The 13,728-nt window shown below is 50.8% G+C and overlaps 6 protein-coding genes across 6 annotated transcripts; 2 read left to right on the forward strand and 4 right to left on the reverse strand.

Annotated features, from left to right (window-relative positions):
- Window positions 1-164: 164 nt before the first annotated feature.
- Window positions 165-2,179, forward strand: N7515_002062 (WD40 repeat domain-containing peptidylprolyl isomerase; the record flags this gene model as incomplete). Its single annotated transcript, XM_056662806.1, has 3 exons — window positions 165-237; window positions 317-691; window positions 744-2,179. 3 exons carry the CDS (start codon window positions 165-167, stop codon window positions 2,177-2,179), a joined length of 1,884 nt encoding a protein of 627 aa, XP_056524919.1.
- A 364-nt stretch (window positions 2,180-2,543) lies between these two features.
- N7515_002063 (uncharacterized protein) lies at window positions 2,544-3,434 on the reverse strand (the record flags this gene model as incomplete). Its single annotated transcript, XM_056662807.1, has 2 exons — window positions 2,544-2,886; window positions 2,995-3,434. 2 exons carry the CDS (start codon window positions 3,432-3,434, stop codon window positions 2,544-2,546), a joined length of 783 nt encoding a protein of 260 aa, XP_056524920.1.
- A 2,081-nt stretch (window positions 3,435-5,515) lies between these two features.
- On the reverse strand, window positions 5,516-6,070 carry N7515_002064 (uncharacterized protein; the record flags this gene model as incomplete). The annotated part of the gene is made up of 1 exon (XM_056662808.1): window positions 5,516-6,070. The coding sequence occupies one exon, from the start codon at window positions 6,068-6,070 to the stop codon at window positions 5,516-5,518; it is 555 nt and encodes a 184-aa protein (XP_056524921.1).
- A 2,256-nt stretch (window positions 6,071-8,326) lies between these two features.
- On the forward strand, window positions 8,327-8,977 carry N7515_002065 (uncharacterized protein; the record flags this gene model as incomplete). Its single annotated transcript, XM_056662809.1, has 1 exon — window positions 8,327-8,977. One exon carries the CDS (start codon window positions 8,327-8,329, stop codon window positions 8,975-8,977), a length of 651 nt encoding a protein of 216 aa, XP_056524922.1.
- A 163-nt stretch (window positions 8,978-9,140) lies between these two features.
- Window positions 9,141-10,963, reverse strand: N7515_002066 (allantoate permease family MFS transporter; the record flags this gene model as incomplete). Its single annotated transcript, XM_056662810.1, has 6 exons — window positions 9,141-9,439; window positions 9,496-9,763; window positions 9,828-10,376; window positions 10,441-10,621; window positions 10,678-10,757; window positions 10,823-10,963. The coding sequence occupies 6 exons, from the start codon at window positions 10,961-10,963 to the stop codon at window positions 9,141-9,143; spliced, it is 1,518 nt and encodes a 505-aa protein (XP_056524923.1).
- A 1,622-nt stretch (window positions 10,964-12,585) lies between these two features.
- Window positions 12,586-13,654, reverse strand: N7515_002067 (androgen-induced gene 1 family protein; the record flags this gene model as incomplete). Its single annotated transcript, XM_056662811.1, has 7 exons — window positions 12,586-12,772; window positions 12,824-12,983; window positions 13,036-13,087; window positions 13,140-13,332; window positions 13,391-13,414; window positions 13,465-13,502; window positions 13,577-13,654. 7 exons carry the CDS (start codon window positions 13,652-13,654, stop codon window positions 12,586-12,588), a joined length of 732 nt encoding a protein of 243 aa, XP_056524924.1.
- Between the last annotated feature and the right edge of the window lie 74 nt (window positions 13,655-13,728).

The raw sequence follows: 13,728 nt of genomic DNA on the forward strand, positions 1-13,728 counted from the left end.
TGAATCAACTTCTCCTGTCAACAGTGGGGTGGGAAAGGAGAAAAGTTGCCCCGAGCTTCTGATTGGATGTAGCCCATCACCGCCCGCGATGTCTCTAGACGTTTCCTTTCTGACCTGACGATCGTTTGAGCTGCAATTGCCATTTTTTGCTCTGAATATCGACAATGGCCGATTCTACAGAAGCCGCTCAGCCTCCCGTGACCAAGCGGCCTCACTCCGACGTCGACGCCGAGAACAGTGAGTCGGCGACCTCCTGGACTTAGTCCAGACCGCTCCTCGTTGAATGTAATGAGTACTGATCTTTTGCGATTATTAGGTGATGATTCCTCCGACGATGATTTCGGCCCTGCGCTGCCTTCAGAGGCTGCACCCAAGAAGAAGCGCCGCAAGCTTCCTTTCGAGAAAGTCTACATCACTGCGCTACCTGCGTCCGCGCGCTACTCCAAGTCTCTTATGCACAAGGAGCAACTATCGTTTGTGACTGTTACGCCATACACAGACTTTGTAATCACTAGCTCCGTGGATGGATTTGTCAAGTTCTGGAAGAAGATGGCGCAGGGCATTGAGTTCGTCAAGGAGTTCCTTGCCCACCCAGGCGAGATCCGGAGCGTAACCTGCAGCGCCGACGGCCGCAGCTTCGCGACAGCGGGAATTGACAAGACTGTGAAGATATTCGATGTGATCACATTCGGTGGGTTCAAGTATGGGAGACTGTTCTTTGTTGCTTCGACTAACGTCACTAGATCTCTTGGCAATGTATTCGCTCGACTTTGTCCCTCGATGTGTCTGCTGGGTACACCCCCGCGGGGCCTCGCTACCGTTACTGGCCGTAACAGACGAATCAAGCAATGCAATCCAATTATTCGACGGACGAGGTGAAAACCCCCAACCGCTGCACACTCTGAAGTCCATCCACCGCAGTCCAGTGGTATCGATCGCATTCAACAATGCCTTCAACTGCGTCGTCTCCGGCGACGAATCAGGTATGATCGAATACTGGCGCGCTGGAGACGGCTCCTTCGAGAAACCCGATAACGTCTTCGACCTCAAATCCTCCACAAACCTCTTTGCCTTCAAGAAAGCCAAATCAATCCCAACATCCATCACAATCTCCCCATCCGGCGAGCACTTCGCCACAGTCTCCTTCCCAGACCGTCAAATCCGCGTCTTCGACTTCGCAACAGGGAAGCTCTACCGCACATACGACGAATCAATAAACACAATCACCGAGATGCAGCAAGCCGGAACAGCCCCTTATTCCCTCGACGAGGTCGAGTTCGGCCGCCGCCTAGCCGTCGAACGCGAACTCGAAAGCGAAGCAACCCGCAGCAAAGTAACCGCCATCTTCGACGAATCAGGCCACTTCCTCCTATACGGCTCCCTCTACGGCGTAAAATGCATTAACACATACACCAACCGCGTCGTCCGCCTCTACGGCCGCGAAGAACCCTTCCGACCCCTCAACCTCGCCCTCTATCAAGGCCAACCGCAACGCAAGGGCGTAGTAACTGTCTCAATGGCGGCAAGCAGCAACCCCCTCCTCCAAGAAGCCGAAGAACGCGACCCAATCCTGCTCAGCACCGGCTTCGCCAAAGTCCGCTTCTACATGTTCACCAACGAAACCGATATCTCCAAATCCTCCCGCGACATCCAAAACGAGAAGCCCACGCAAGCCGCAGCTGCCGGCGGCGCGACAGCGACCAAACAGGCCGAAACCGGCACCGCTGCCATTCTACACACGACCTACGGCGACATCCATCTGCGGCTGTACCCGTCTGCTGCGCCGCGCGCCGTGGAGAACTTCGTTACGCATGCTCGTCGCGGCTATTACAATAACACCATATTCCACCGTGTTATCCGCAAGTTCATGATTCAGGGCGGAGATCCCCAGGGCGACGGGACGGGGGGCGAGTCGATTTGGGGTGGGGAGTTCGAGGATGAGTTCTCGGTTCTCAAGCATGATAAGCCGTATACGTTGTCTATGGCTAATGCGGGACCGAATACGAATGGGAGTCAGTTTTTCATCACGACGGAGAAGACGCCGTGGTTGGATAATAAGCATACTGTGTTTGGGAGGGCGGTGCAGGGATTGGATATCGTGCATAAGATTGAAAATGCCCGGACGCATAAGGAGAAGCCGGAGGTTGATATTAAGATTGTTAGTATTAGTGTTTCGTGATAGACTATTACCATGTGTATTGTGTATGGTGAAGCATGAAATGCGCAAGCACGTTTTGGTCACTATGTACCCTGCCACCGGGGACAGTTGAAACAGGAAAGAGATCGATAGAGAGTGAGAGAGGTATGAACCGTAAAAGAGTCGGCAGTCGTCAGAGTTTCAACGCCAACCCCAAGCCAAGCCCGAACAAAGTAAAGAAAAATCGAAAAGAGAGACAATCAGATCGCGTAAATCCGAGGAGCATTACCCCAAACCACCAACGCCCGGAGGAAAAATGCAATCCATGTCTAGGTTAGTATCTGAAAAGATAAGCACAAACAAATCAAAAGAAAGAAACAGATAATCCCAACTCCCAAAAACATTCCTATACCTGTCGAACCTCCAACTCCCCAGACCCCTGCTCAATCTTCGTCAACCGCGTCCGCGTCCCCGCAACAGGCGTACTACTCTTCCCCACATTCGACGAACTACTAGCCACAGACCCAGGTCCAAACCCAGGCTGTCCGGGCACAGGCGCCGGACCCCATGTTGAGTCACGAGGAGCGGGCGGGGAGGATGCGCTCAGGGCGCTGGTGCTGCCGGCGTGGTAGAGGTTTGGACGCTTTGCGTCGTAGCGACGCTTGAAGTAGACGCCTGCGACGGCGATGATGCTGAAGCCGATTACTATGACGATGAGCATTATAACCCACTGATAGTGCCCGGACCACCTGATTTTTTAAATTAGTTGTTTGGTCTTTTGATTTTCTTTGATTATGGGTGTAGCGGGGAGTAGAGGGGACAAGGTATTTATATCGTGTTTCGGGGGTATAGCATACCAAGATTTCTTCTCCTCAGTCGCAAAAGGCTGACTTGCGCTCGAAGTAGAGCTCGCATCTGTAGCGGTTGCGCTGGCTGCGCTGATGGTTGTTGTCGCGGGTTGGGGTGATTCCGGCTGTTTCCCGCCGGAGACGCAGTACTCGTTGTACCAAGTTGACAGCTTGGATTGGTCGGCTGCGCTGCAAGAAGCGCAGATGCTACCGGAGGACTTGAGGCCGGTGAGGAGAGCGGACTCGCAGAAACATGATGTCCAGGATGCGGGTGTGCCGGCTTCGCAGGAGGACTGGGCGTTTGTGAGTGGTGCACAGGATAGACCGCACTGGGGGAATTTGTCTGTTGCGGCGGAGGGGAGGATGCTTGTTGCTCCTTGGGCTTGGACTGAGAATGTGAGGGCGAGGAGGGCGAGTAGGAAAAGCGGGATGCGCGTAGTGAATGACATTGTGTGTGGTAGATTCTATGGTTTTCGGCTGTGGTTTTTTGGGTTTATTTTTGTTCTGGGTTGATGGGTAGCGAATGGTCGGGTGGTGAGGGCCCTGGTCCCTGAGGCTCGTTCTGATGGGAGGCTTGAGGGGATTCTCAGTCCATGCTGCCTGGAGGAATTGGAGGTGAGAAAGAGGAGTCGCAGACTAGAAAAGAGGCCAGAGGATTTTGGGTCTAGTCGGGGCCCGAACGATGCCGGATCGGGTGTTAATTTAATTAATTTTCAATTTCTTTGTTTCTGTTCCTGGTGTAGTGTTGGGATTTAATTAATTAAATGTGTTCAAACTGTTACTTGGATCAGTTTAATTACACAGTAGTTACCTGATGTACCCTATTTGTATTCAATGTCGCATTTACTTTGTCGTACTGTACCTGACTCGGTGTCACGGTTCGCTTCCGGCCTGATTTCCGCAAACAGGGCAACGTGGGGTTTCTGATGAAATATTTTTATTGATTTATTGAGAGACGATCATATTGTTAGAGATGATCATAGATCTAATGAGATGATCATCCATGGATCACATATTTCCCAAGATTTAAGCTCAACTGTCAAATCACGGCATGTGCCAACTCGATGGAGTAAAGATTGACCAGATCCCACGTTTCACGTTGGAGACGATCACATGATCGAATCTCGATGCAAGGGAGGACCTTTTCGCAATGGACAGAACTTAGATCCAACAACATGGCAGGTGTTCACTGTTCAGATCAGCTGATCAGCCCGGATTTGAGATTTCATCTAAGATTCTGAGTACGACATGGGATCGAAAGAGATGAGGACGGATAGTTACGGAACGGAACTTTATTGCGGCTTCGCGTACCTGTCAGGCTGTCCCCTTCCCGCCAAGGTTGAGAACGAGAGCCAAGCCTTGCCCGTTGACATGTATGTACAGCTAACCATGGAAATAGCGTCAAACAATCTATAAGGACCTCGGTGTATCATTCCATGGAATATCCGAATATCGGTACCATAGTCTCATTGGAAGGAATTCTAGCATAGGAAGTGCACACGCCAAATATGAGCAAAGACATATACCTATGCTCAGGTGATACTCAGTCTCGAGCTTCGGGCAGGTATAGGTAGGTTTGACACGACACAATCGAAGCTAACGATGGCAGAGTACCTAGGTATGATGATGATGATGATGATGATGATTTCATTAGCCCGATTTAGCTCGCTTTACATACATGCTGTAGGTAGGTATAGGTATATTCTCTACCTATACCTACCAACAACAAGGTCTTATCGCGGGCAATCTTCGATACCTATCACCGCTCTATACCTAGGTAGGTTGACTGCGTCTGGTTACGAGTATCTTGCTTTGATTCCTAATGATTCATAACCATAGGTAACTAAGCTAAACAGAGGACAAGGAAGAAAGGAGGTGAGGATAACTCAACATACGCATACACGTATCATCCTACCACCACTCCAGTCGACTATTCTAATTGAGATCCTACGCAATGCTGAGTTGATTCAAGTGAAGCAAAATCCTCTAAACATCAATCAAATTTCCATTAACCTGTTGGAACCTAACTCGTATCATTGTCTTCATCATGGTTGTTGACACGTACATAGACACGAGTCAGGAAAGCATTTCTCGTATTGTAATGGCTCAGGAGCATCTTTCCGGAAGCAAGAATCTGTGGACTGGCACCTAGGGGAGGCCCAGTGGCATCCGGCCCCGACGCGGCGACGCCTTTTGTAGATCATCGACAAGCCGCCCAAGCATTCTGTTCGAATATGCTCAGCCATCTCATCTATAGACCTCATACGGTGTGGGCGCCAGCAGACTTCAAAGTATGTCTCGCTCGCAGTACGGGAATGGTCGATGTTCTGCCATCGTTTTTCTTCGTCGTCAAACGACAGAGGATGGGGATGGTCGAGAAGAGCATTGCAACCGCGGTATTTGTAAACGAACAGTTGCGTCTGCGCACGAGGGACGATGGGAGCGCAGATAGAGCCGCCATTTGCGATTGAAGAAAGAGTCCAGGCGTCTCTGAACTCGCCACTGTACAATTGAGCCGGGGTTTAAGGCCTCAGATGAGCAGCGCCGCAGCGCGGAAGGTATCGCAATCGAACTCGGACACGAAAGTAGAATTTTGCACAACAGCAAACTTCGGGTCCTCGATACCTGTGCGAATCTGCTGTGCAGCAGTCTTGATAGCTTCGCGGGAACCGTACAACTCCATCGCTCTGGTGAATGTGCGCCGGATTGGATAAACCCAGCAGCCTAACACGTCCTCGCCACCGTTCACTATGATGTCCACGGTATCCCAGGTCTGGGATCCTGAACGGTCTCGAACCGATGGAAGTTCATTTCTCCGTCTGCCCTCAGTATCTGGATCGAATGTCTTGATTACTGCCAGACTAGTATGAGGAAGGTGTGAGTAGGATCTTGCCAGCATTGTCCTCTTTCTTGCCGACCCCAGATCACGTCGCGTTGTGGTTGTCGAGCCGTTCGTGATGGAAAGCCAAGGACGCTCGGGTATGTTCTGGTCTGTTGACTGCTCTCTGGTGGACTCGGTTGCCAGCAGCCAGGTCTGTAAGGCGTCATTGCTGGTGGGTCGACTATGGGCAAGGCACTTTCCCATATCATGACGCCATCAATATCAATATCCTGGGCAACAAGGTAAAAGGAACCACTCTGCGCATTGCCACTCCTTGGCTCATACAGCCGAAGCGTAGCAGTTCAGCAAGAAGGCGGCAGAAGGGCTTGAACTGCCGCAGCGCGGAGCAGGAAGAACATGCGAGCACCGGCTCCCGATCTTCACAGCCCACCTCACTCTTGTAGAGCTTACTGAGTTTTCACAACCACTTCATCTTTCCAGATGAATGGGTGTTTCCATTTGACCTCACGGTCGAATCCCCAGTCAATCTTCTTGTCGGCACGTACTGTGGTACTCATATTCCGGGGTTGGCCTGGATATGTCAGTCTTAACTCCCAAGTGAAGAGGCGTGGAGAGGGGAAGAGTGGATTCCATGTAATTCGCTGTCTTACATTTCACACTGGAGGCAGGTATGTCGAACGGACGCGGTGGGTTTGTTGGTGGGGAAATAGGTATGTTTCTTTTGCGTGGACGATCCCCTTGACTGACGCGTGCTTCCAACCTTCTGGTAAGGGGAAGCACAAGATGGATAGTGTCAAAGAAGATATAACAAATGATAAAACGCGAGAAAGGATGACCAAAGAGATGAAGAACGATGGTTGGAAAGGTCAAGAATGAAAGGAGAAGAGGCAGCAGGACAGAGACTTAAGTAGCTCTGAAAGAGATGGGACGATCACGCGACTTCGGTGACGTCACGGGCTTCGATCACGGGTTTTCCATAGCAATGGAAAACGAGGCTATTCCCACATCCATTTTGGGGAAAGGGCGACTCAGACTGCTGTGGGATTGATTGATAGAACAGCGCGATACCGCCTCGAATACCCTCGAACTCATTACTAGGTGACGTCCTACCTTCAACTTATTCCCTTAATCATGTCTAATTGTCTATAACCTCCAGAAGAATGTTGCTATGGCTCGACTACTAACAAGAGATCATACAGCCCAGGTTTGGTCAAAGGGATAGTGTAACGGGTGCCGGAGGCTCGGAGCCGGATTAGGGTCACGTGAACATGTGACCCAATACTTGTTTGCACACTTTGCACCACTCCCTGCACCCTCATGTTCCTTCAGACTTCTGATAGATTGCATCTGGCGGCTGGTCTAGCCGGACTGAATCAAGTTTGGCTTCAGAGTTCAGTCCTTCACAGATGTCAGATAGAACGAAGTCACGAACATTGGCAGTTTGCACTCTGGAATGGATGCATTCTCCTAAATGGACTAGTTCACGTCGGCATAGAATTCGAGCTTCCAGTGGCGCAATTCGCCGCTTGTAGGCTGTTCTTTGGACATTCCTACAAAGACAGGCTGTTTCCCAGGGCTGATTTGGTCTCCAGAATGTCTCGCTAAGGACACCGGCTTCGCTTGATTTAACTCCATTCCCGCATTCCTCCGTTTACACATAAGCCCGGTGCGAACGTGGCAGTGTCCGAGCACGAAGTCAAGACGGTCTAGCCGAGATATCAACGGATGCAAAAGGGGCCTATTTCTTTTGTCTATGGACGGGTTGTAAAATTTTCTTTCTGACGTCTAAAGACTAGAATAAGGCAACGAACGAGGATGTTTGGATGATCAGCTTTGATTCTGCGGTTTTGGGCAGTCAATGTCATCCTGCTAGGGGTATCAGCACAACTGGGATCTGTAGCACCCGCCATTGGAACAACATTGAATCCGTCCAATACCTCTTCTTTGCCTACCGAATACTGAATTGACACCTTGGTTGTATCCATTATCCCGGCGCAGACTAACCTCGAACACATACGGAAACACCTTCTGGAACCCCCTGTGGTTCACATGGTATCCATGGCGATCTGAGTTGGTCAACAACTGAAAGAGGATGTGTTAAAATGACGGGTAATTAAAATCATAAGCCTACGACATGGTGGCTTGCCACCTATGCGACCTCATTACGAACCACAGCTTAGCTGGCAGACCTGCGGGCGAAGAGTCCGGAAGAATATCGCATTAGGCGCCCACGTTTCCTTGCGTCTTTCAGAAATTCATCTTCTGAACTAAGCTGTTCAGGGGGAGTGTGAAACTACAGAGTAAAGAGATGAAGTGCAAGTTGTCGTAATTTGTAAACAGTCTTGGCATTTTAGCGCTGAATGATCCGAGCCCACTTTTCTCAGGGACTCTCCACAATGAAGACAGATGAGTACAGAGTAGATTCAACTTACAAGTCTAAATAATTTGTCCACTTCTCACTCGGTCCACTCCCTCGTCTCCTCATCTATCCACCTCAAAATGCCACCTCGCCAACTCCTCTCAACCTTAATAACCTCCCTCACAACATCCCGCTGGACCCTAACCCGCACCCTCCGAAGCGAAAACCCCCTCGACCTAACTGGCGAGCTACACGGCACAGCAACGTTCACCCCACAACCACACCAAACCAAAGACCGCGACTGGCTCTACTGTGAAGAAGGCGAAATCCCCAGCAGTGTAAGCGCAAGCCTCGGCGCCGCCCAGCCCGGTCTCCGCTGGACGAAAAAGTACATATGGCGTCTGGCCAGCGGTAGCGACGGCGACAGCGACAGTAACAGCGAGCGGGTGAGCGTTTGGTTTGTGAAGGTTGCGCCAGGCCCAGAGGAAGCGGACTATCTGTTCCATGATTTTGATTTTGCGGAGTCGGAACAGACGGAAAAGGGGAAAACAGATCCGGGCGAGTTCGTCGCGCCGCCCGTTCCGCCGTCTGTGCTATCTGGGGACAATGGCACGACCGTGCTGAACGCGAGGGGGAACCATCTTTGCATTAATGATATGTATCGCACTGCGTATGCGTTTCGTATCAGGGAGGAGACGGGCGAGGTGCTTAGTTGGGCTAGTCGACATGTTGTGCGGGGACCGAAGAAGGGACAGGATATTGTGAATCGGTATGAGAGGGTAGTGGTATAAGAGGGAATTGGAGCTGCAATGCTTTTGGACTAGGTGGCTTCTACGGCTGGATACACATGATACCTGGAGGCATAAATCGATCGGGGAAAGACGTATGCACTTCGTATCTCATTGAGCTGCCGCTCCTATCCTAGTTAAATTCCCAAGGTCAAGGTCTCCCGGCTCACAGAGTGTAGATGAAGTCCGGTCGCCGGTCACCCAACATTGCCATCTGGCTTTGATCCAATCCCGCAACCCAGTGATCGCGCTCGCCACGTCTGCGCTTGGCGTTCTCGCGGCGCAGCAGCAGGTATTGCGTCACAGTGCCACCCAAGAGGAAGAGGACTAGGTATGCGAGTACCACTCCATGGCCGGGGTAGTATCTTGGCTTGTCATCGTCGCGGTAGATGTTGGATGAGACGATGCCGTTCAGATTGCCCCAGCCGATGATAAATCCGAGGGACACGCCTCGTTTGTACACACCTATACATCATGGGATTAGTTTAGTCCAAAAAGACAATCCCCGAACATCGACTTACCCTCGGTGTTGTTACTAGCCCATGAAATCGTGTTCGCGATAACTGGGTAGATGCCCGAAGCCCCGAGGAAGGTTGCCGCATAGCGAGCGCCGGCAGTCTCACAGCCGATCAGCATACAAAATCCGACTATACCGACCAAACAGACGGCGATGTTGCAGAGACCACGCTGTCTCGTACGGTCCGAAATGAAGCCAACAGCCACGGTCACGATAGCGGCAGCGGCATAAGGTGGGACGCTCAGCAACTGAGCACGAATAGAGCTGTAGCCCTATCGAAGAAAGAAAAGGTCAGTCCAACAGTCCCCAAGTCTTCAAGCCAACACGAAAACTCACCAATTCATTGATGATAGTCGGCACGAAAAGCGAAAACGCATAAAGCGACCCATCCGCTCCCATATAGATAACCGCCCCAGTATAAGTCTTCCAATCCTTCAAACTGGCCCAGAAATAGTCCATCTTGAATTCCTCATGCTCAGCACTGGACTGCTGATCCTCCGCAAGCCGTCTAAGCACTCTCTTCCGATCGATATCGGACAAGAATTTCGCCTGATCGGGGAAGTCGTAGACACACCAGAACGACGCAACGCCAATAATGAACGTCAAAAGTCCCTCCAGAATGAAAATCCACGCCCAACCCCGCTTCCCGCCAATGCCATCCATTTTCGCGATGGCCGCAGCTAGCAGGCCACCGAAGGAGCCGGCTAGCGCCGCGGCGGAGAAGAAGATGGCCATTCGCACACCGAACTCGGAGCGCTTGTACCAGCATGAGAGGAAGTAGCCGACGCCGGGGAAGAGGCCTGCTTCGGCGAGGCCGAGGAACCAGCGGACAGCCATCAGGCCGGAGAAGTTCTTTACAAGGCCCATGCAGGTCATGCAGATTCCCTGTTCTGGGTTAGAGGCTGATTCGTAGGGGAGTGGTTTGAAGGGGGATTGGGGGAGTACATACCCAGGCCATCATGATGATTGGAATGAACACACTTGGTCGTAGACGCTTGAGTAGGACATTGGTCAACGGCTCGAAGATGGAGTACGAGACGAAGAAGATGGTGAGGGTTGCATTGTATTGGCTGTTTGTCATGCCCAAGTCTTTTTGGAGACCGACGATCTTTGCATTGCCGATATTTGTTCTGATTTAGATGGGATTAGTATCTGCTTGTGGGTAAACATCGACTGATTCTCTTACCGGTCAAGGAACGAAACGAGATATAGCAGACTGAGCCATGGCACAAGACGAAGATCGAGCTTCCAAAGGAGCTTGCGGTCCTGTGTGTTTCTGTTAGTTTCGGTCGCAACAACACGATAAACAAAGAAAGTAATTAACAACGCACAATCGCCGCCCTTTCCTCGTCACTCAGCCCTGCATCTGGATCCTCAAATCCAGCTGCAGCAAGCGGATCCTTAGCGTCGAGAATTGCCTCAGGATCCGACGACCTGGAGACAGTCGGTTTCATTTCTTCGTCGACAGCCATCGCGCAAATCGAGACGATACCAGTGGAAAATGCTTGGGTTGTGTGGCAGTCGTTCCCTAAGTTGCGCGGTCTGTCGAACAGATGAACAGAAAGCCACTAAGAACTTGCAAAAGAGGGGGCAAGGAAGCAGCTCTTATTCCCAGTCGTTTCCTGCATCTCCAGATTTTAGCGTGCAGCTAAATACGCGATGGTTACATTCCGTGAGCCCGTGGACAGGGGTTGCTGTGGTTTAGTCGGTAGTTTGGATCTGATCGCCGGGGGTGAGATCGGCATAGATTTGGGCAGCTGGGGTTATGATCGGCGTGGGGGTGCAGGTATTCCATGCTGCAGTGCTTGATTGAGTTTCCAGTGGCAAGGATAAGCAGGCTGAAATGGTCGGAGGCAGTTTCCCAAGCGCAGGTTGGTTGTTTTTTCAATTGTTGTGATATTATCTATCTTGGTGTACTGTGTAGAAGGTACGCAGGATTGGAAGGCGAGACCTTGCGGGGAAACGGAACTTAGGGCACGCAACCCCCGCGTACTCCACAATAGGCTTGGTAGGCTTGTACGAAGGCTTGTCTTACACATCCCCGCAATTGATAGCAGCGTCGCCAGCGTGCCGCCGTGCTCGTAAACTTTGAAAAGCGAGCTAAATTTAAAATCCGGTCAATGGGAACATCAATGCACACAATCCACACATTGCCGAACCTTTAACGGCCCGTCTGCTTGGAGTCTGGAGATCGGCATATCATTGTTAGTATCGTGACCTCGGCATTGTTTTCAGATTATTTGCGGCAATCTTGTCCTCGGCATTGCTCAAATTATCTGTGGTAGTCTTGTTCGCAGAAGGATTCGGTGGCTCGTACTCGGACATGAAACCCGTGTGCAGATTGGTTTAGTGAAGGATTACGAGAATCACGCGATGCCACATCGCTTGGCTTATTCTGCTTATGGCTTATGCGAAGTTCAATGAATAATGCTGATTGGAATCGGAAGTGGATCACAATGGTTATCATCGGCTCTCGCGGGGGGAATGTTTTGCACCTCTGAATGCGAGGAGAGTCAGAAGAATGAGTGGCTCAAGAGCTTTGCGATCTAGACGAGCTCTAGCCCGGAGATGTTCCGAGCTGTCCGATGTCGTTTCAGACCGAATAACATCTTCCATCCGGAGACATGCCCAACAGCATGGCCAGTTGGCCCCACTGCATGTGCTAAAATGTCCCGTCGGACCGCGCTCTGCTAGTAGTAGTCTAATTAGGTTATATGTCGATCCTATTCCAAGGTTTCCATCTGCCCCAGATTCCATGGAACTTTATCAAGGTAGGTACGGAGTTCTAGCCGATGCATACCTACCATGTAGGTTCTAGGCCGCTTTAGGTTGCTTGGAAAGTGATATCCCACAGACAGAATCGCATGAATGTGCGAGATGAGCGCTAACTAAATGCAAAGCCTTGTACTCTTCGAAATGAGCACTAACTAGAAGCGGAGAACGCTCTTGATGCAATGAAGATGCACTCGTCTTTCCGTTTCTTTCGACCATAAATTCAGAGCCCATCTCGTAGCGAGACGGACGGAGGGGCAGTTGATGCCAGCTAGCAGTAATATTGCAAAATACCATCCTTTGTCCGTTTAAGGATGCCCGTTCACAGACCGCCCTTTCGATTGATATCACCGGGACGAGATACCGGCGTGATCGGGGTTCCAAATCCGTTGATGCGTGCATGGAGCCACTTGAGAGTAATGGTGCTTATGGCCATGACAACGGCACTAAGAGTGAAAAGAGCAATGCGACCAGAGGTAGGCAGTGCTTCGAAGATTGGATACGGGTACCTAACCTCGTTAGCGATAGCGACATCCCGAAAAGCTGACTAGTGTACGAACCATCCGTTGTGCGAAAAGCACTGCTCAATCCAGAACCAATAGCCGAAGGCAATAGTGCTAGACAGCGCCAGCGCGGGTAGAACAGTAATTGTCCAAGGTGGAGATAGGAACAGCAGGTCGATGAGCATCACCACCGACGGGGTAGCATGGAAGCTGATGTCTACATTGTCGTGTTAGGGACATTACAAATAAATGCTCCATTGCTGACTTACCGGCATGGACAGGGATGAAGATATTCGGGGGAACGACCAAACGTTCATCGATCTATATTGAGTTAGATGGGTTTCCAATTCCAGCTGAGGAGCAAGTGACATACCAAGCGGAGACCCCAGTACAAGACACTGATCACAACCTCCAGAGGGGCACTGCATGTCGAGAGGATATTTTTCACTAAGAATAGTCGTCGCGACGAGGTGATATCCGCCAGCAGTGCAATCGCAAAAGTGAACGTTGACAACGATAGGCCAATCACGGTCAGATATTGAAAGTGCCAACCATATGCTTGATTACTGTCCGGTTCTAGTGTTTTAGTGTAGTTCCGAGCCTTAGGACGCAAGGGACCCTTACGCTTGGTTGGGATTTTCATGCATACTTCAAGAATGTCAGCAACCCCAAATTACTGCTGGAAAAGAGAGCCATACTATTTGAATGACCACAGAAAACTAGCAAGCCCGACCAACTGGAAAACAATCCGTTAGATCTAAACCCCGGATGATTCGGAAATTTGATAAGTGTAACGCCCATGGTACTTACATGAACCAAAGCTGACAAGCCCCGTGAAGGGCTGGGCAGCCGCTGAAGTGGATGCTTGTTGAGGAGCTCGGCGGCCATGGCGGAAAACAAGGTTGGACAGGATGCTTCACGATCGCTCTCAGGCCTTTTATGTATGTTGCACGCTGAAAAGT

This window comes from Penicillium bovifimosum, assembly GCF_028826915.1.
Source record: "Penicillium bovifimosum strain IBT 22155 chromosome Unknown utg000002l_segment0_segment0, whole genome shotgun sequence".
Classification (NCBI taxonomy): domain Eukaryota; kingdom Fungi; phylum Ascomycota; class Eurotiomycetes; order Eurotiales; family Aspergillaceae; genus Penicillium; species Penicillium bovifimosum.